This window comes from Salminus brasiliensis, chromosome 14, assembly GCF_030463535.1.
Source record: "Salminus brasiliensis chromosome 14, fSalBra1.hap2, whole genome shotgun sequence".
Classification (NCBI taxonomy): domain Eukaryota; kingdom Metazoa; phylum Chordata; class Actinopteri; order Characiformes; family Bryconidae; genus Salminus; species Salminus brasiliensis.
Genome location: NC_132891.1, coordinates 11,530,326 through 11,550,704, shown reverse-complemented (window position 1 = coordinate 11,550,704; position 20,379 = coordinate 11,530,326). Strand labels below are relative to the sequence as shown.

The 20,379-nt window shown below is 43.5% G+C and overlaps 1 protein-coding gene across 1 annotated transcript; it reads right to left on the bottom strand.

Moving 5' to 3' along the window:
* Positions 1 to 355: 355 nt before the first annotated feature.
* spsb1 (splA/ryanodine receptor domain and SOCS box containing 1) lies at positions 356 to 18,502 on the bottom strand. The gene is made up of 3 exons (XM_072696805.1): positions 18,365 to 18,502; positions 5,252 to 6,133; positions 356 to 1,290 (listed from the first exon to the last, which is right to left on the bottom strand). The coding sequence occupies exons 2-3, from the start codon at positions 5,943 to 5,945 to the stop codon at positions 1,163 to 1,165; spliced, it is 822 nt and encodes a 273-aa protein (XP_072552906.1). The 5' UTR covers positions 5,946 to 6,133; positions 18,365 to 18,502; the 3' UTR covers positions 356 to 1,162.
* Positions 18,503 to 20,379: the final 1,877 nt, after the last annotated feature.

Sequence of the window (20,379 nt, the reverse complement as noted above, 5' to 3'; positions counted from 1 at the left end):
ATTCGTGAATGCTACACAGTTTCACAGTGACGCCATAGTTTAATTCATTTAAAATCATGGCTCTCTCTAAACAATGCACCATTTTCACATGGGCAGGCACTTCAGATATTACAGTGTTAATGGAGCAGAGGCCCTGCTGGCTTTTAGAAGCAATGCAGGCAGGCTAGCTGTGGTTCCTAATGCCGTGTGTGCTAGTTTCCCCAACCTCGTTATAGACACTGAGGTCAGAGCCAGTTTCCCCAGGCCAGACGGTTAGGCCTGCAGTGAGCTAACACCAAACTATATTTACCCTGCCAGGAGGGGGAAAAAAAAAGAAAAAAAAAAAAAAAAAAAAAGGGGGGGGGGGGGGGGGGGGGTTGGACATCACCACGCACACAGTTTGCTTCATGAGTCAACTTACATTTGCACCCTGCTAAAAAGAGCTCCTTGTCTTAAACCTCACATTTAGCTGCATTGATTCTACAAACTGTAAAAGGTAAAGAACGAGCAGGTGATTAAAAACCTTCACTTAAAACAGATCCATAATTCATGCCCAGGAACTTTGCATTCATTAACGACCAACTTTCATACATGACTGACAATTATTACTGCTGCCCATTTAAACCCGTTCTAAAACACTGCAGCAACCTGATTACACATCCAGCATTCAAAAAGTAAACCTGGCAAAATGCACCACCATGTAGTTCTAGTTTAAAAAAAAAAAAGAAAAAAAAAAAAATAAATAAAAAAAAGAAAGAAAAACCGAAGATGGGAGGAAACTACAGGCAGCCATGGCAAGACAGCTGATGTTCCAAACTTGTTGCACATCTCCCTCCAGTCATACAGACTTGTTTTCCTCATCTGGGCCAGCTCATGCCACAGGTTTCTGTACGTCTCCCATTGTGTTTCCAGTATATTACTGAAGCAAGCCACAAAAATGGGGGGGGGGTTTAAAAGTAACCAAAGGGACGCCAAAATGTGACCGTAAACACTTCAAACGTGAGAGAGGCGTCCTTGGTGTGACTGGTAAAAACAGACCACGTTTTTAGCAACAAGTCTTGTACCAAAATCCAAAGTGAGGAGAAAAGCAGTTAAGAAAACAGGCTTGTCAGGAAAAAAAAAAAGAGAAGTTATCCCAGAGAGAACGAGCGCTTCACCGTGCACTGCTGAAAAGGCACTCCTATCATTGGTAAAGTAGGTAGTTCTTGAGGGAGACTGGTAAGGGAAGTCCATGAATTTCACTCAGTCGCTCCCGGCCCAACGCTACTCTAACCGAGCGTCTGCATAGGTCCATCAGAGGCAGGGGCTCAGCTGCAGACAGAACGAAAGAAAATACAGTAAGTCCATGAACACTGGAATAACATTACAGTGACAAAGGGTTACAGCCAGTGATCTGCATATATACATAGGTGAGCATTTTGGTGCCAATCACATGAAGTTACCTTTGATACATTATGCCACATTAGCTCAGCCCTTTTATGCTAGGACAAGGTGGAAAAGTTATAACATCACTAAAGCCAAAATGCAAGCGTGGGATAGAATAAACAAGGACTTAACAAGCTGAAACTAAAATAGACATTTTGAGTGGGCTAAAAATCTTTTCGGGGAGAGGAGACAGCGGTTATGTTAGCCTAGCATTTCCCATTTTAAATTAAAGAAAAAAAAAAAAAAATTCAGATACCAACTGAGTCAGTATCTGGGGTTATTTAACTATTCCTAGTATATGCAGACATTGTAGTCTAAACCAATAGTGTTAGATGCACCATGAGGCCAGCTACAAATCCATTTTGTACAGTTGTTCAAGCACCAATTTCAATGTAAAGAACTGAAAGCTCAGTACTTTGCCAAGTGTCAATTTATTATCATAATTTCAACTTTCAATACGTGAACTAGAAATTTGCATTTGGCCTTTAAAACCATTACTTTTCCCATTACATTCAAGCCAATTTTTTGTGCCTCAGCACTGGTTGGTATTGAGCGCCGGGATATACTGGTATTAGAACTGAAACCCAAATTCTTCTTTTAGGACAACTGTATTACAAACACAAATCAGTCAAAGGGTGTCTGAGCTCACATTGACCAAGTCTGAAAACACTAAACAAATAGGCAACTCATGGCATACACATATAACACACAAAATTGGCTAAATAGAAATGAGTCTAATAAAAACAATAAAGGCCATTGCCTGCCAGATCTGATACAGCTTTGGGTTCTGCCCACTGAACAGAGATGATGCAGACCAGTGGGTTAGAGGAAGTCCTTTAGACTGGTTTCAATATTACAGCATCTCTGCTTCATCGAATTCTCTCTCCACCACCTGTTGCAGTATGGAGATTACTTCATAAAATACACACTTAAAACTAAGGCTCTGGGGAAGGAAACATGGCAACAGCAAGCCATGGTCCTCCATAAGCTGAATCCTCAAGTCCAAGCTAGAGGAAATGCATTAGAAATGCAATGAGAAGACAACTACACGGACACTAAAGTGGGCCAAGACCAGAGACTCAAGAGGCTGAGTAATGTGCTGGCTGGAGGCTTGCTGTTCGCTTCTCTCGCAGGAGAGCAAACACAGGAACACCTGTATCCTGAGCTGATGCTTTGCATTAAGGTTGCATTACAAACATCTTCCTGGAATCAGGTCATCATTAAATGCTATGTTGACTATCGCTCACTCGCTGGAGGGGAGGCCTTTTAGAGCTGTTCCACCATCTGAGTAAAAAAAAAAAGCACCAGCAGGATGACGGACACAGGTTTGATTAGACAGAACGTAATTGGGGACCATGAGACAGTTTCCTTTGAAAACAGGGCGTTTATGGTAAATCCACTGGCTAGACTGCTCACACGCAGCTGCATCACACTTCACCCCCTCTGCCAGCTCTTATTACAGGACCGCACAGTGATTACATCACTCAAGCATCATGCTTTAAATGCTGGCAGGACTCATTCGTCTTTGGCAAATGTTCTAAACTAAAAGGCTTCAACAACTGCCTAAATCCACATCCAACAAAACTGTCAAACATCTCATTGTTGGCCAATCAGAACCAGAACAATGAAATGGACGCGTTACATTTTAAATTAATATAATTGCAAGGCTTCTTAGGGTGGGGTTGGTGAGGCTGTAACAGAAACCAGACCAGTTTAGAAGCAAGTCTCCAGTTAGCAGGGCCTATCCAGACACATTTTAAGCCCAATGCCACAAACAAGGCATGGCAAAATCCATTACATACAATAAGCATCATAAGCATCCTGCCACCAGAATAAGTAGAAATACACTGGCAGCAGAACCTCATGCTACTGCTGGGTTAAAACAGTGCACTGCTAGTATATACAAAATGAGAATACCATTAGATCCCCGATATAGTCAACATACTACGGTATCTCAAATTTCGCTGACTAGGATATTTACTTGACCAGTTACCCTCTAGCTGAACCCCCTAGAGAATCTATGGGGTATTGCCAAGAGGAAGAGGAGACACCCGACCAAGCAATACAGAAAATCTGAAGGCCACAATCAAAGCATTCTGGGCTTCAGTAACAGCTCAGCAGTGCCATAGCCCAAACCAGGTATTGTGTGTATAAATGAACATACTAGCCAGATGTTGGACATCCTTTTCAGTTCGATCTTATGAAGTTCTCAATGTGAAACTATATTTCTAATTTATGAGCTATAAGCCATAATGACAAAAGTAAAAACAAACAAACAAAAAAAAAGGCTTGATCACATTGTGTGCAAAAAGTAAAAACTACCAATTTCGAGATTAATAACTGGCTCAGACGGCAAAAGCACCCTGGGATGTTCTTAATGTTTTGTTAAATTGCCCAATTATTTTTCAACAGCTCTTGACAATACCGCTCTCACTTAAGGAGTGCTCCTGCAATGCAACCAAAGCAAAGAGGTGGATGCATATTCAGTGTGCACTGCTTTATTATGGCAGCTTATTTCCATACCCATTAGAGTCCAGATTTGAGGGCAGGCTTGTTGTCTCTGATTTCATGAAAGCAGCACTTCTAGGAGTTTTCAGTGCCTTATTATACAAATTGTCATTTTATCAGCACTTGTGAAAATTAGAAATGTCATCTCACCACCTGCTCTAATGGTGATCCACCCCGCCCTTCTCTGGAAACTGTGCCACCTTAAACTTAATAAAAAGCCCCCCCCTGCTTTCAGACTGTCAAAATTGCAGTTCGATATTAGAGCAAATTAAAAACAGCACCTCAGAGATAATTACTGGAGCAATTAAAGTGCTACAAGAGGCCACGATTGGTGACATCACTTCAGTTATCCAATTAGGTATGAATCTGGTAAGTGTGGTTCATTGGTTAAAAAGGTATTTCTAGGAATAAGCCTCAGTATGACTCATCTTAACCACCAGAATGAAATGGAGTTAAACACAATAGAACTATTCAATGTTAACTCTCCACAACAGAATCAGTTTCCAAGTAAATAAGGTCATAAATCTGAGACATGTAGACAAGTACCTTAAGTTTGTTTTGTACATGTAATTGTTTCAATATCCATGTTTGGAAAAATCAAAACTAAAAGGATAAAGAAACCATGGTTGAGCGCGAATATTTATGGAGCAGGACCTCGGCAGTGGAATCATTTCCTCACACAGAGGGAAATCTGGACATGGAACAAATTGGAAAGCAAGACACCAGCTAGGTGAACAGTTAGCTTCCTGGATGTTTGAGAGTGATAAACACTGAGGTCATGGTACTCAGCAAGAGAATGGAACTGCCTTTGTAGACTTAATTGTATGCTGAGGCCTCCGTTGTGCCACAGCTCCCATGACCACCAGTTCAACATTGCACAAGCCACAACACAACTGGCTTAAGAGTTATTCAAGCAAAATCATGGCTTTAATCTGATCCACAGCTCTTTAGAAAGGGACATGCCACTTGATAAGCTGAACACCACCAATGGGCAGAAAGACAGCAACTGATTGAAAGGGGTCTGCAAAGTGTGCAACATTTCATCATTATTTAATCAATCACACAATGCTTTTTTTAAATAGATCATGGATACTGAAAGTATTTAAAATAGCATGTTTCCTTAGCGAGCATGACCGCTATATTAAACTAGATAGTGAATAAAACCCCCCCCAGGACAAACACTGAACAAATCACAAAGTAAAAAGTACACCTGTAAAGAAGGGCTTCAAGTGTTCTTCAGTAAATGCAATAGGTCCAATGTAGGGTCAAACTCCAAAAACAAACAAAAAGTACATTTATGCCAAAGCAGTTATATATTGGGATTAAATGTAATACTTACGATCGAGTCCATTGATGTACCGGATTCTGATTTCACAATGTCCCCACACAGCACTTACTACAGGGTACAGCTTTCTACCTTTCAGTCCACGGAAAGCCACCCCAAGATACTGTCCATCCACTATGAAGCTTAGAGTCCCCTCGTCCATGTCCAGAACCACCAGAAAAGAGTCAGGGACAATAAACGTCTCATCTGGCTCTAGGAAGGCGGGATAGGTTCTACTGGGCTGGTTCTTGCCATCGTGATAGAGTTTGTTGCGTCCCAGGTCCCAGCCCCAGGATTCGTTGTTATTTCCTACCAGCGCAGTGTATCCTACAGAGTGCAGTGGCGCCTCCCCAGTCGCCACACCGACCACAGCATGCGTGCCACGCTGCCGCATGGCCCAGCTGATCTCCCACACATGCAGTCCCCGCGTGTAGCCCACACGGCCACGGATGGCGTCTGTACTCTGTGCCACTGGGTGTCTGTGAAAGATTAACTTATTGTCCTCTTTGACGAAGATGTTTAACGATCGGTCGTCATTGTTCCACGAGTGCTGCACCTGCACGTCACCCAAGGCGGGGGGCATGTCCAGCAGCATGTCTAGCCGGGAGGGTTTAGTGTAGTCCAGGGCCTGCAGCTCCAGCTTGAGGGGCCGAAACGCAGGGTCCCGCATGTCCACCGTCTTTATGCCTCCCGGAACCTTCTGCCCCATGCTACGGACACTGTAGACCACAACACCTCGTGTCCCCCTCCTGAGAAATGCAGCGAGGAACGGTCAAACAAGGAACAGCTGTGCTTCTGCTCCTTCACCACAGCCCCTCTACCAGTCAGCTCAACCTTCTCTTTCTGGGCCAGGGGTTGCCAGGAAACTGGGTCAAAACAGGTGCTGGTTCAGCCCACCTGGGTAGATTAGATGGGGATCAAGGCAAAAAGAAGCAAGAGTTAGCAACGGTAGCAGGCAACCTTGAGTGACTGCTGCTTTCATGTTAGTACCCACCTAAACACACAAATTTCTGTTCGGCAGATGTTACATACCCAGTGTGGTTTGCTACCCTTACCGCAAAGACCTCAGGCTTCTAACCCTTTACTAAAAAGACTAGGCATGTCTGTCTCAGGAGTAATGGTTTTTGGGAGGTGTACAGTCAGTAATGTATTTCGCTCCTTAATACATTAGCATGTTCACTGTATGTACGCGAACAAATCCACCACTTACTCTTCATTGCTGCTGTAGCACACAACTAATTCTAAAGAAGCAGGCAGGTCTTTACACACGTGTCATTTTCACTCACTGTAGTCAAACGCCAATCAGCTTGAACTATGCTTAGTGCGGCATATTGATAACTGCATACAGCATATGAAATGGTAGCACATGGGCTACCATTTCAACAACTGCATGCATCAAAACGGAACATGTGCCCTAATGTGCCAAGTTTTGGACAAAAACCACATACCTAAGGTTAGGCAATACTTGATATTTTAAGACATTCTCAAGAAAAATCACTATTTTGACTAATAAGTTTTGAACACAGACCATGCACCTGAACATGGCTTTACAAACCCCCCTGTAAACATATTTAAACACTGATATTGAAGAAACGTACTTTGCAATGAATCATGCTAACATAACCCCTAACCTACACAGCAGTTTTCCTTCAGCTAAGGTTAAGACCACCTCAGGAGCATCTGGGGCACTTCTCACAGCAGCATTACAGCACTTGAGGCAGCATGGACATAAATCACTACAGCTTACAACAGTTCACCAGCTACCACAATCTGCCAAAAAAAAAAAAAAAAGGAAATAAAGGGAGGGGGGGGGTGGGGGGGTGGAGAGAAGGCAAGCCATTTCCTTTTTTAAGCTTGTCTAGGCAGAAGATAACAGGAAAAGCAATAACAAAATGTCTGGCTTTAAAAATATATAATATGCAGCTGTGTTGTTTTCAGGGAAAGCCACAAGCAGCAATATTCTGTCTGGCTCCCAGACAGGGTCAGTGGCAGCAGAGGACAATAAAACCTCATAATGCAGGGAGACTGCATAAAGACTTCCCTGGCTGTAGTGGTTAATGCATCGTCCTTTGCTGGATAAACCCAACCACCAGCACAACAACTCTGGAAATGCATTTTTTATGGGGTTTTAATTATTTCCTTTTTTGCATCGTTTGTAAACCAACAGCCAAATAAATGCCAAAAAGACAAACGATGTGTGGGTTTAGGGACCAAAACAATCAATGTGATTTCCACACAATATTCAAGCCTCAGCAGTAGCTTGAGCATGGGAGCAATATAGATTTTCTCTTGTAATAGCTCAAAACGATGAATCTCTAGATAAGATTTTAGCCACATGGTGGTCAAATGCATCCTCGGTTAGTCAGACTGAAAGCAAATATGCAAATGCTGTGTGTGGCAAATATTACCGGCATTTCGGTTGTGAAAGATGCCTTTACACAGCTATAATACGTGGACGAACTGCATCTCAGAACACCTCCCGAAGTGGTTTGAGTGATCAGCTTTGTATTAAATAAGCCTTGGCATTAAAGTGGCATGGCCATTTAATCCTGATAGAAGAGATGCATAAAGTGATGGGGCAAACAGGGTCAATGCTTTGGAAACAGACTAAGGGGATTTAAAAAAAAAAAAAAAAAAAAAAAGTTTCCTAATGTACATTTACATATTACATAAACAAAACCGGTTCATTAAAGCAGCATTATGCCAGAATTGGCATTTCCAGCTCTTGGGCTCCCCTACAGGCCGGAAGTGTAATTTGGGTTAAGTCACCTCTAAAGAACAAGCCTTACACATACACAAGCCTTACACTCAGCCCAGAGCAGGAACAGAGAAGCTTGTCTCCTCATGTAGCATTTTTACATGAAACCTAACGGCTTACTAACATAGCTTTCCTTAAAAGGTCACGAGCATTTGACATAAAGTCCTATTTTAATATGAATCATAATTAGCAAACAGTACACAGTTCTGTGAATAACACAGAAGGGCATAGAGGGGACGGAGCCCAACAAACAGTATTTAAAAATACTGGACTGCCAGAGGGGCCAAGTCGTAATTGAATTGTAGACAAGAGTTCATTGAGGAGCGTCTTGGCCCTTTTTCTAATACAAGTAAACAACCATTTAAATGGGTCATGCCTCTCTAGTGATGGGCTCACAGAGGGAGAGGAAAAACCAAGCAGTGGGTGGCGAGTTTGTGAATGCAAAACAATATAGTTTTCAATGGCTGTCCAACCTTTAGAAAGTAAGAAACATGTTAATTTGCACACTCTTTGTGCACAGGTTTAAGCGTTCCCCTTCGCTACAGCTACATGGCAGTGGACCAGGGCACAGTTGAAGGGGGAGAGGAGAGAGGAGGAGAGCAACCAAAAAAAAAAAAAAAAGTGAAGAAAGTCTAGTAGAAAGATGTGAACGGGATCGTAGTTCCAAAACCAAACAGCATTCCTGTTTTAAAGGCTAAGGAACTGCAAACCTTGCCATGTGAGGATTTTCCACTTCTGAGAAGTGCAGCGGTTAAGGAGCACGTCTGAGTGGGAGAGCGCGTCACATGGAAGTGACACCACGCTGTGGTGTTGTTCCTGCAGGTTTATTTTCGGAGCCTGGGGGCTGGGGCTCCTGCAGCTGGTCGCAGCGTCTGCGCTTATGAGTGGGGAGCTGATTGAAATGCAAAGGGGACGGTGTGGATTTGCAGGGGCTGAAGGAACAGTGGCAGCTTCTGTGTTTGCCGTCAAGACCACATTTTAATACTCATGCTAATGTGGGCTTCCCTGGACTCTGCTTGGCCCATTTAAAAACACACCCCCCAGCTTAATTTCCTGTCCCTTCGCCCACTTGGACAATAACCTTCACCTCTCACTTCCATTACTGCGTACTGAAGACACGGCCCACGAATTGCAAAGTCATCTTCACTTGGAAATGAGCGTGGAGAGCCCTGATAAACCCATCAAAGCGATCAAACCCGTTTAAAATCAGCAGCAGCGCCCAATGCGCTGCATGGTCACTTGTTTTGCAGGACGCACACGTTAAATGAAGCACCACTACGCTGAAACGGGGACATCAGCATGGACAGGTTTTAGTCACATGCTTGAGGCATCTGGCAGGCAGCTGAGAGTGTGAGGTGGAGGAGAGCTGGGAAGGTAGATGACGACAAATCATGGTGTAAACAGAAATGTCACACAGCCACTCGATTCAGACGCTGGACAGATGGGGCAAAGTGACAGGTGAACTTTAGAACTGGTTGATTAAAAGAAACTAGTGAGTGAGTATGGGAATGAAGGTGGATGGTGATGCATGCAAACCCTCTTAAATTGTGTCAGTCAAGCCACCTTTAACGTTTTATACCAGGTGGCACAGCAAGTTCAGCTCCAATTCCACCTTCTGCTGCTTGCCACTACAGAAGCATGCACACAGTGTGCTTTAGTTGAGGGGAGGGGAGGACACTTCCCCCACCTAAAGACCTTTGACACCAGGCATGGTCTAGGCTCAGTTCCCAAGTCACAGCCACCAACATCGAACACTGATGTTCACCACTCACTTCCATTACTGTGCATCAAAGGCACAGCCCAAGTACTGCCAAGTCATCGTCATCGTCGAAAGGGAGTGGAGGAAGGGAGCAGGGAGTGCTGATAAAGCCATTAACCCTAAGCAGCACTTTCGATGTGATTCCAATCAATATTACACAACAGTAAAGAGAAAGCCACAGTTAATGGTCTTCTAGCAAACCAAATTACCACAGTTCTGACCGAGGCGATTTCACTGCTGCGAGTGGAAATCATGGGTCGTGTACTGTACACACAACCGGTCGTTCTCGCTCCACTTCACGGTCAAATGACTCCTGAGTGGTGTCATCACAGGACTTGTGACGTCTGGAATGAACCTGCTTTTATTAGGATTCTATTTGACAACATATTTCCCCTCAAGTTAAGTCTAAAATAATCATCTGACGCAGGAGAGCAATTTCACAAGAAACTCACTTAGCTGCTCAGCGTAATCGGTTAAAACAACCGTGGTGATTAACTAAACAATGGCTGAGCAACCTTTAACACAGAATGAGCTTAGCTTTTGCCAGGGGAGTGTGTGTGGGAATTAATATACAGAGCAAAAAGATCAGAACGTCTTCTGAAGGAACAAATCCAGTCATGTGAACTCCCAAATGAACTTGGGTTGACCCCCAGATTAAAGCAATAATGCAATTCAGCCACACTGCGGCATGCTCAAACTAGCCCTTACAGTGCTGACAGCTGCCTTCACTGCAACCACGAGCTAGCACGCATCGCTCCCTCCCTCACTAAACAAGTCCAACAGCTCTCCAAGCCTGCGTGCTAAGGGCTGCCCCAGAACAGGTGCATTCATAACCGAGCCCTGCTGTTCCGTTAACAGTAAGCAGGACCCTCTCGCAACACACACAGCAAGTGCTTGAGATCTTCATGTGACCGGCGGTGACCTAATCGTCGGCCTCCGAAAGAGATGCGCTCACTGTTCGTGCTCACACACAGAGGAAGTGATGGGAACGGAAGCTTCCTCGCCCAGCTGTAAACGCAGCCCCGAAACCAACAGTGGCGAGACTCACTTCCTGACAGACAGACGCTGAGTGCATGATCACTGAATCACCACATGGAGCTCTTTGAGGTCTCTGCAGATCCTCTAATGATTAATTGATGAACTGACAAAAGCGGCTTACTCAATTCATACCAAGACTCTTGCTGAACCAATCAGCCATTTAAAGCTACACAAACACTAAAAATAAAATAGGCTCCCAAGTTGCTCTTCAGCTGGTAGGACAGTTCAAAAGAAGGGGGGGGGGGAGGGGTCCTTTTCTTTAAAAAGGATTCTTCACACTCTTGTGCATCTCCTTTGACAAATGAGTGGTTCTCAAATTGGTCATCAGGGACTCTCCAGAAGGGCTAGATTTTTTTCCATTTGGCTTTGAGCAAAAATGTGAAAGGCAAAGCATTTCAGAACCAATGATTTAACAGGACCACCCATTACAGAATTCTTTAGCAAACAAAAACTGGTTCTTCTTAAAGTCCATACCAATGTCAATACTTCTCACAGCAGGAGTGTTTGAGTAAGAAACCAAATCAAGTTCTTCCAGGATATGGTGCTACGTTTAACATGAAAACAGCAGCAGCCAATCCGACGTTACCTACAACAAATCCAGGCAAGGCCGATGTTTCTTCAGACACACTATACAATAAACCACACAGAATGCTACACATCAGACTATGCAACCATTAAGTACAGACTAGACAATCCACAGTGGTTGATGGATGACATCATGCTACTTATATTTTGATTAACACACACTGATAAGTAACAGTTCCCAGCAGCTTGGGTCACAGGAATAGCGATTAGGGAGTGGTTTACGGCAAGGGTCATTAAATCTGATCGCGGCGGCCCTTAGCAAAGTCTGCCAATTGCCCTGCTTAAACACGTGTACAAGAAAACTGAATACAAAGCAAAGGTCAAATATCAATAAAGGCACCATCATTTAGGAATATTATTCTTAATTAAAAGGAAACTCAAACCAGACGTGCCACGGTCACATGAAAAACAAGTCATTAGAGAATAGAACAAATTACTTTTTGATTATTTAACCTGATTATTCAAACAATCCATTATTTGGGTTATGAACTACACAATTACAAAATACCTAAGGTAGTTATCAGCTTTTAAATTTAACTGAGGTCATTTATACATTTGCATTTCTGCCGATACTACATAAATCTGCAATTTTCTCCTGTCAATTTTAAACCAAGTAGCAACAATAAATAATGGAACTAAACCCTTTTCCCCTTAATCAGTTCTCCAATAATGTCTCAGGACAGCAAAAAAATAAATAAAAATAATAATCAAACATTACAATAGTTGCCAACTAATTCGCTCATCAGTTTTAGACAACCAAGACAATTAGTCATTGCATCCCTATTATGGGTGCAAAACTGAATAAAACGTGTACTAGTTTGAGGTTTCCACTCTGTTCATTCCAACTTATCAGCTATAAACTAGTGACTCACACCATGTAAACTACTCAAAAAGGTATTGCATTATATTTGCACCTCATAGCCTACCCCTAATTGGATGGCAACACTCTCACACCCATAGGGGACATTCAACACCACGAGACACCATACAAACCGCAGTGGCATCAGCAAAGAGTCATTTAGCTTCAAATGAAAGAACGATAAGAAAAAGGAAGACAAAGCAAGCCCAAACTCATACCCATACAGCACAGGTGTAACCCTGAGAGCAACTCACATTCCCACAGCTACAGGGGGTGGAGGCAAAACAATGACAACACTAAAGAGAAAAACAAAGGTCATACAGAATTTCAGTTGACAGAACACAACACCCACACCTTCACAAACACTTCCTCAGACCCTAGAACCAAATTACCAGAACATAAACCAATGGAGTCTGCTCAGTGCAAAGCCCCAAAAAAAAAAAAAAAAAAAAAAAAAAAAAAAAAAAAAAAAAAAAAAAAAAAAAAAAAAAAAACACACATAGGCAGCAGGTTGGTGTGTTAGCATTAATATTAGCATGCCAGGTTGATCGTGTGGCGGATACTAACAAAACATTTAGGGCAACAAGTCAGCTGTAGCCTGTCCCTTTGGTGAACCGGTTATTACACACAGGTTTTTGCCAACTGTAACTGGGACAATGCCATTAAAAACAAACATCTACTCAACTCTGCCGTCCTTGGGGGGGGGGGTGGTGGGGGGGGGGGTGCATGATGTATCCCTTAACAGTGCTAGCAGGTCTGGTACAAAGAGGAAGGGGGGAAGAAAAAAAAAAAATAAATAAATAAATAAATAAATAAAAAGGGTATAATGCTAAGGTGTCCTGTGTTGTAGAATTGGGGAGCCCAATCTGAACAGTAGGAGACACAATGATTTCAGACATGGGCAGCTGACAAAGAAACCGATAGGGTCGTCATTTCAGTTTGTGGGCTGGTAGGCATGCCAGATACTTAAATGTATGTGCACAAGCACTGAAGAGGAGTTTTTCTATAATAGGTCATTTAATACAGGCATCAGTCCAATACAAACTGTGCATCAACCATCAAAGCACCCAAAGAAACTAACAGTTCAGATCAACAGTTGGTTGCTTTTTTCAGGCCACAAAAGACTTCAATTCAAATATGAGAATTCATAATCGCACTCCAATGCTACAGCAGTGTTTAAACCACACAGTGTGCCTGTCAACTACATGAGCTAGTCTTGAGCTTTTTTATTTTTTATGTTTTTCCCTACATCTGGAATGGTCATATCTGCAAAAAAGCTAAGGGCTGTATAAGTGTGGATACACACAACTCCTAAAGTTAATTTATTGCCTAGTATGACATTTATTGTCAGGCACTTCCATTCTGTTGTCTTCATCTTGTATAATCAGTTCACAGCAAGTTGGCAACCTAGTCCCCTGTATATGGGACTCCGAGTCCCCTGCTGATAATTTACACTCACTGCTGGTTTAAAATTAGGTCACATTCTCAAACATGAGGTTAACCATAGTGTACACAGTACATACTGTGAGAAAATGCTTTTGCAAACCGGGGGTTAGAGAGCTCAACTCAGACAGCCGGACACACTGTCTCAGTCAGAGAGGCACCGAGTCAGCAGACAGACCGACATACAGCAAAGTCCCACGGGAGCTATACACCCAGCCACTATTTCACAGACAAACACAAACAGCTCAAACTTTTTATAGTTCCTTTAATAAACATTTATTAGGAGCCTTGTAAACCAGGCTGATTCACAACATGCTTAGCAGGGTATGGATAAAGGCCTCAACCCACAGTCTGGCCAGTTTATCCTGTCTACTATCCAGGGCAGGCTTTCTACTAGAATTTGGAGCATTGCTATGAGGATCTGACTGCATTCAGGCACTAGAGCGTTTGTGAGGTTAGGATGGTGGACGATCACCAGCCCACCTCATCCCCAATTCAGCCCACCATCATTTCAGAGAACACAGTTGACCAGGCCTGGCATAAGGCATGGTGCAGAGGTTCATAGTCATCTGCTCCTGAGAGTCCTATTCCATTGGCAGTACTTCTCTACAGGGACTAGACAAGCAGTGTGTGCGAATATGCACATCGGCATCACCAAAACACATTAACTTGAAGAGGAGTCCACACCTTTGGACACTGTAGTTTGATGGACTGTAGCAGGACATTCATTAGTTTTACCTTGCACACTCCTAATTCCACTCCACAGCCTCGTTACCCACTATGCAGAAACCTCTATAGCATACTGGTATAGCCATATATGAAGTGACTAGGCTAGAAGAGTCAACGTGACATGATGTAATCTGGTGACAAGTTTCCTTTCACATGTTAGCATGCATGTTCACATCTAAACAACTATATTCCATTAAGTCTCCAATTAATTAACTCCCTAATTAGTAAACAGCAAGTAACTATGCACACAGCAGGGCGTTCACTGTACAGACAACCTGCTTAGTGGGTTTCCATCAGGCACTCCTTAACATCCTTAAGAAAAAAAACCACAGAAAGAGACTGCTTGAATAAAGACTTTAAACTATCATTAAACTCCAGTATTAGGTGCACCACACAAATACTTAATTTTGTCCTGGAGCAACATTCGCTGGTCTAGCAACAGTAACAGCCAGGCAGTCTAAACACTGCTAAACATGGACACCTCTTTGATGGGCTATACATCCACACATTCAGCTAGACAGCTCAGTTAAAAGATCATTCACTAGACTTCAGTCAACACCAAGGTTCTTTTTTTGTTTTTTCACCAGTTAAGACAAGTTGCATAACTCTGCAGCCAACCAAACAGTTTAACAATGGTGACAGACAAAACTGAAACGGCACAAAACACAGAAAGCACAAGCTGCCATTATAAAGAAACCCCTCATGAGTCCTGCTCCACCCCACCAACACTACATACCCTCCAGCAAATTAAACTCGGAAACAAAAGAGACACAGGGCGCATGACAGCACAGCATGTCATTTAGACAGACTGCAGCATTTATCATTTTAGGAACTCCTCCTCACCTTATGAACGGGATCACAAGGTCAGAGGGAAGCATGAAAAATTGTTGTGCACAAGGAAGAGTGTGCATCCAGAGCACTACTCAGATATTCAGATACATTCCTGGGGTAATCCTCTTTCAAAGGGCTTCTCCCTAAATGCATTTCCATTCAGATCAGCCTTATCCTCTGAGAAAATTAGACATTAAGTATTTATAGCAGTTTCATTTTTCTTTGTACTGCATCAGACATCATCTCACACTGAGAAGGGCCTCAGAGAGCACATATCAGAGACCCTCCAGCACATATTAAACCCTTTCCGAACTGTGAAGTAAAAGTGAGTATTTGATCGGGGGTAACTGAAAATAGAGCCAGCATCTTTTTAACCCCTTAAGCACAACTGCTGCAAATGGGACCACGTGAAACCACCACAAATACACGCATACTATTTGCTCAAAGGCACAGGCCCTGATCAGTATTAGGCTAGTGCTGTTAGCTAATTAGCTTCTCTAATGAGGAAGCCTGATGTGCTGTGCTGCTAAACCGCTGCTTCCTCTTTAAACCAGCAACCTAAAGTCTACCCCCCCCCCCCATGTTAGTTCTGACCAGAGTAGTAAAATTATTTAATATTTTAGTAAAAAAAAAAAAATAGTAAAATTGCTCCAAACTAAAGTCAGTGGATAAACCAGGGTACTAGGATGCAAAAACTGGAAATGAAAAAGGGCTCTGAATATAATTGCCACCTGTGAGCATGAATGAGTAAAAGCCATTGTGTCATAGGACTGGGAGACACCGTGAACTGCCAGGTCCCACTTTACCCACTTTTAGGTACTAACTGTCTGTTCCCAGAGGCTTGAAAGTGGCACTTAAGCCAACAACTTCACAAACTACTGAGCCAGGTCAGCACTGGGACACTGTGTGCTAGTAGTCACTCACATGGATCCAACTGTTCCAAGGCTTTGAGCAGTCAGGTTTCTGGGCATCAGTCAGGGCAGTGATAGACAGGAGATTAAAATCCCTGTTTGCTCCCTCTGGTCCCTACCACAGCAGAAACGTTTGATCATGAACCACCTGCTTTCTGTGGTTGATTAACTACATGCTAACCAACAGGACAAGAAGAGCAACCTCACACTGATATTAGCCAATCAAGAGCTATCCTGCAATCCTTGAAAGGCCTGTTATGATGAAATCACTGCCTGATCTACAGCAATTCCAGAAAATCTGCTCCACACACACACCACTGCAACTGGTGTTTAATATCCCCCGATCAGACAGAACATTAATCACTCGCTTCATTTTGTGTAGGCCTCCCTCATGTTGACAAAACAGGTCTGAACCGTCAAGACCTCTGACCCCACAAGACCTCCAAGAGGTCCTGTGATATCTAGCACCAAGACGTTAGCAGCATAGCTTTAAATCCTGCAAGTTGAGAGATGAGGTCTCCATGGACCACATCAGTTGGCCTTCTGCTCCCATGACCCTGTCGGCAGGTCAACAGGTTACTCTTCCCTGGACCACTTTTGGTAGGTACTGACCAAAGCATACCAGGAACGCCCACCAGGACCTGTCTGCTTGGTGATGCCCTGACGCAGTCATCTAGCCATCACAAATTGGCCCTTAGATTTGTATACTTATGTACTTCTATAGTTTTCCTGCTTCCAACATCACCTTATATAACTGACTGTTCACTTGCTGCCTAATATGTAGATCCTGCTGCAATGAGAAATGTTATTCAGTGGTTTTATTGTTATGGCTGATGTGCATCATTTATGTGCTGGGTTGAAACTAAACCCTAAATTGGGGTTAATGACTACTGATTATTAAGGATATTCAATCATGATGTAAAAGTCTCATGCACTTCCCTTCAACCAATATCCAGTCAGTTCCCACTGAACAAGAAAAGGCTTAGCCAAGGACCCTGTAAGCCCACCTTTCTGAATACACTAGTAGGCTACAACTGCACACTTACTTCCCCAGCAGTGGCTCTCTTGTCCATGATTGCACCAGAAACAACCCCGCTTCAGAGCAGACACCTCCTGAGCTCAGGAACTGCAAATGGTGCATAAAGAGCCTGAAGGAAGGTACTAGCTAGGTGTTGCACTACGTGAGGAACCACAACCTACCTGCTGTCCTCGAGCGGTCTAGACTGGCTCTTACGTATCTAGCCTAGCTACCGCCAACCAGACCAGCGAGCCCGCTTCTCAACTTCCTTCAGAACAAAACCCTGCCGAAGCCTTTTCTGGAGATAAGGTTACTTTAACCAAACGTTTGATAAACGTGGAGAGCTGGTACCTGACAGAAAGCCATGGGGGAAATAAACCCCACACACAAAAACTAGCTAACTAACTAACTACGTTAGCTAATGGTAAACATGTAGGCGCGAGTTCCCGCAGCAGGACCTCAGCTAGCTATCGCTAGTGTTTACCGAAAGCTTGTGTGAAGATTAGAGACGTCGATAAAACCCGGCTTTGGTTAAACATGTTTAACAGTCTAAACTCGAGCCGTGAGACAAAACTGCTCACAGACAGACACTAATAATAATGAAACTGAAATGGTGGGCCACGTTTCCAGCAGGCTGTTTGTCTGTAGCAGCGTTAGCTGGTGTTGAGAGACACATTGTGAAGAGCAGCCTGGGAGCCTGGGTAGGAGCCTGGGTAGGAGCCTGGGTAGGAGCTCGTTAGCTGAGCAGGTATCGGGTAGATGGCTTTGTGCAGCCTGTTGAGGGCACGGTGTGACCGCTAGCCCGAACAAAGACGGCATGGCTGAGGGTTACTTTGTTTAAACGGTGCTCATTAAGGCTGTGACCTGGCTGTTACCTCTAGCTAGTGAACATGAAGTAACGACATGTTCTCCCCCTGTTTTTTCGCAGGAAGTAGCTACGCTCATCGTTTCGTGCATTTCATTATTTACATTAGGGTGCGGCAGCCTGAGAAGCCCAAACGCGACCCATCTCGTCTAGTTCCGTCTAAGCTTCGGCTCTGGCTGCTTGAATGGACTCCTGCGCCCCTCAGCACCGCGTTAGGGCTTTGAAACACGGGGTATGTGGGATATGTGACCCGTGTGGACTACATGAGCACATCCAGCTCAAACAAAAGCCTCGAACCGGTTAAAACCAAAGCAACAGACGCCCAGTCTTACCTGCACTTCACGAAGACTACACGGGCTAGCTGAACATAAGCGGAGACAGGAGCTTCTTTCAAACGGTATTCCTGTGCAAAGCCATGGCTCTCCGCCTCGTCCCTCTGCTTCTCTCCTTTTTTAGGTTGGGCTTGTGTTGGGTAATATGATGGCTGCTACAAACAGCCCTGCTGTCACGTGGTGAAATAGCTCCCAGCTGCTAGGAACCTCCCTCTCCCTCCTCCTCCTCCTCCTCCTCCTTCTTCTTCTTCTTCTTCTTCTTCCTCCCTCCTTCCCAGCTGCACTGGCTCTCTCTTAAGCCTGTTGCTCTAAACACATCAGCTGATGGAGCCTGGGGTTAGCATAGGAAGCACCGAGCTAGCTTAGATTCACCGGGTTTATGCTTATGCATATCTGTGAGGAACAGGATCTACTCTGGACTTATTAAGGGACATTTAATCCTTAAATCCTTCTTGTGTTTAATTTTATTCCATTGTTTGGTGAGTGGTGACAGCACCTGGACTGCTTTGCTGTTTCCCACAGCTCTCATTTCTGAGCTTTAGTATTGTATTTTAGGCCAAAAATATCCCCTAAACATGAATAGCATGAATTCAAGGGTTCAGATCTAGTCTTGAACGCAGATAAGACCAATATTGGTAGGCAATAAAGTGCACACAGCAATTTATGAACGAATCTAGGGGAGTAAGAATGACTACAGTCTCATTAAATGTAATATGTCACCAGTAAAACACAAAATAAGCTATATTATGATCATAAGAAGTGATATTGTGTATTTTCTGATACATAATCAGTATATGAAGTATAATCAGTATACCTAATTTATCTATTGATTAATCAGCTTGATAATTAGTTGGTTATTTAAGTGCTAATTAGGGAATGTGCAGGTCATTAGGAAGCCGTGCTCAGCAGTTCCAACTGTCTTCGCAAGGGGGTGCAATTAGTCCTCAAATCACATCACTGAAAAAGAGGACACAACAACAGGAGATCACAAACGCATGAGCACTTTATTAGAAAGATCTGTACACCTACCCACTGATCAACCAGTCACATGACAGCAGTGCAATGCATGAAATCATGCAGATATGAGTCCGCAGCTTCAGGTCATCAAACAGAATGGGGAAAAATGTGATCCCTGTGATTTTGAGCGCAATGTGATTGTTGGTGCAAGATAAGCTGGTTCCTATATCTGTAGCTGCTGATCTGCTCAGTCTCTAATCTTAACTCAGAATGGTGCAATAAAGATAACATGTCCAGTGAGCGGACGTTCTGCAAATGCCCTAGTGATGAGGGAGGTCAAAAGGGAATGGCCAGACTGGTTCAAGCTGCCAGAAAGGTCTCAGTAACTCAGACCAACCATTCTGTACAATTGTGGAGAGTAGAAAGGAACGAACAATGTGTCCAACCTTGAGGCGGATGGGCTACAACAGCAAAAGACCACGTCAGGGTCCTCGTATATCAGCCAAGACCAGAAAGCTGAGGCTGCAGTGGGCACAGGCTCACCAAAACTGGACAGCTGAAGACTGGAAAAAATGTATCCTGGTCTGATGGCTCAAGTTCTGCTGGGGCTCATAGGTGGGAGGGTCATAATTTGGCACCAAAAGCATAAAGCCATGAACCAAATCTGCCTTGTGTCAACAGTCTAGGCTAGTGGAAATGGTGGGATCTACTAGTGTTCTATGTCATTTTGTTGAAGGCTCTAATATATGTTGTTTTTGCAATAAAACAATTAAATGGTGTTGACTGCACTGCAGATATTATTACCACAAAATGTAGGAAAAAGATGCACAAATAATTTGATTTGTTTCATGTGTTCTCTCCAAACAGACAGTAGGCCTGTGTACTGTTTAGCTCCAGGTTTATCAGAAGACTTCCACTTCTGTGATGACTGCTTAACTGCATGCTGTGTTTCTGACCACCTGTCTGGATGCACTCCTTGTGGGTTGACTCACTGAGCCTCCTTCGTGTAGACCGAGTGGCTGCTTTCCATATGATTCAACAGACAGCCAGGCTTATTA

Bases quoted from the DNA above. Each gene is read 5' to 3' on its own strand.
- spsb1 (XM_072696805.1), bottom strand. From the start codon at position 5,945: ATGGGGCAGAAGGTTCCGGGAGGCATAAAGACGGTGGACATGCGGGAC. The intron at 1,291-5,251 runs GTAAGTATTACA...TTCTGTCTGCAG, and splicing joins GTACATCAATGGACTCGATC to CTGAGCCCCTGCCTCTGATG.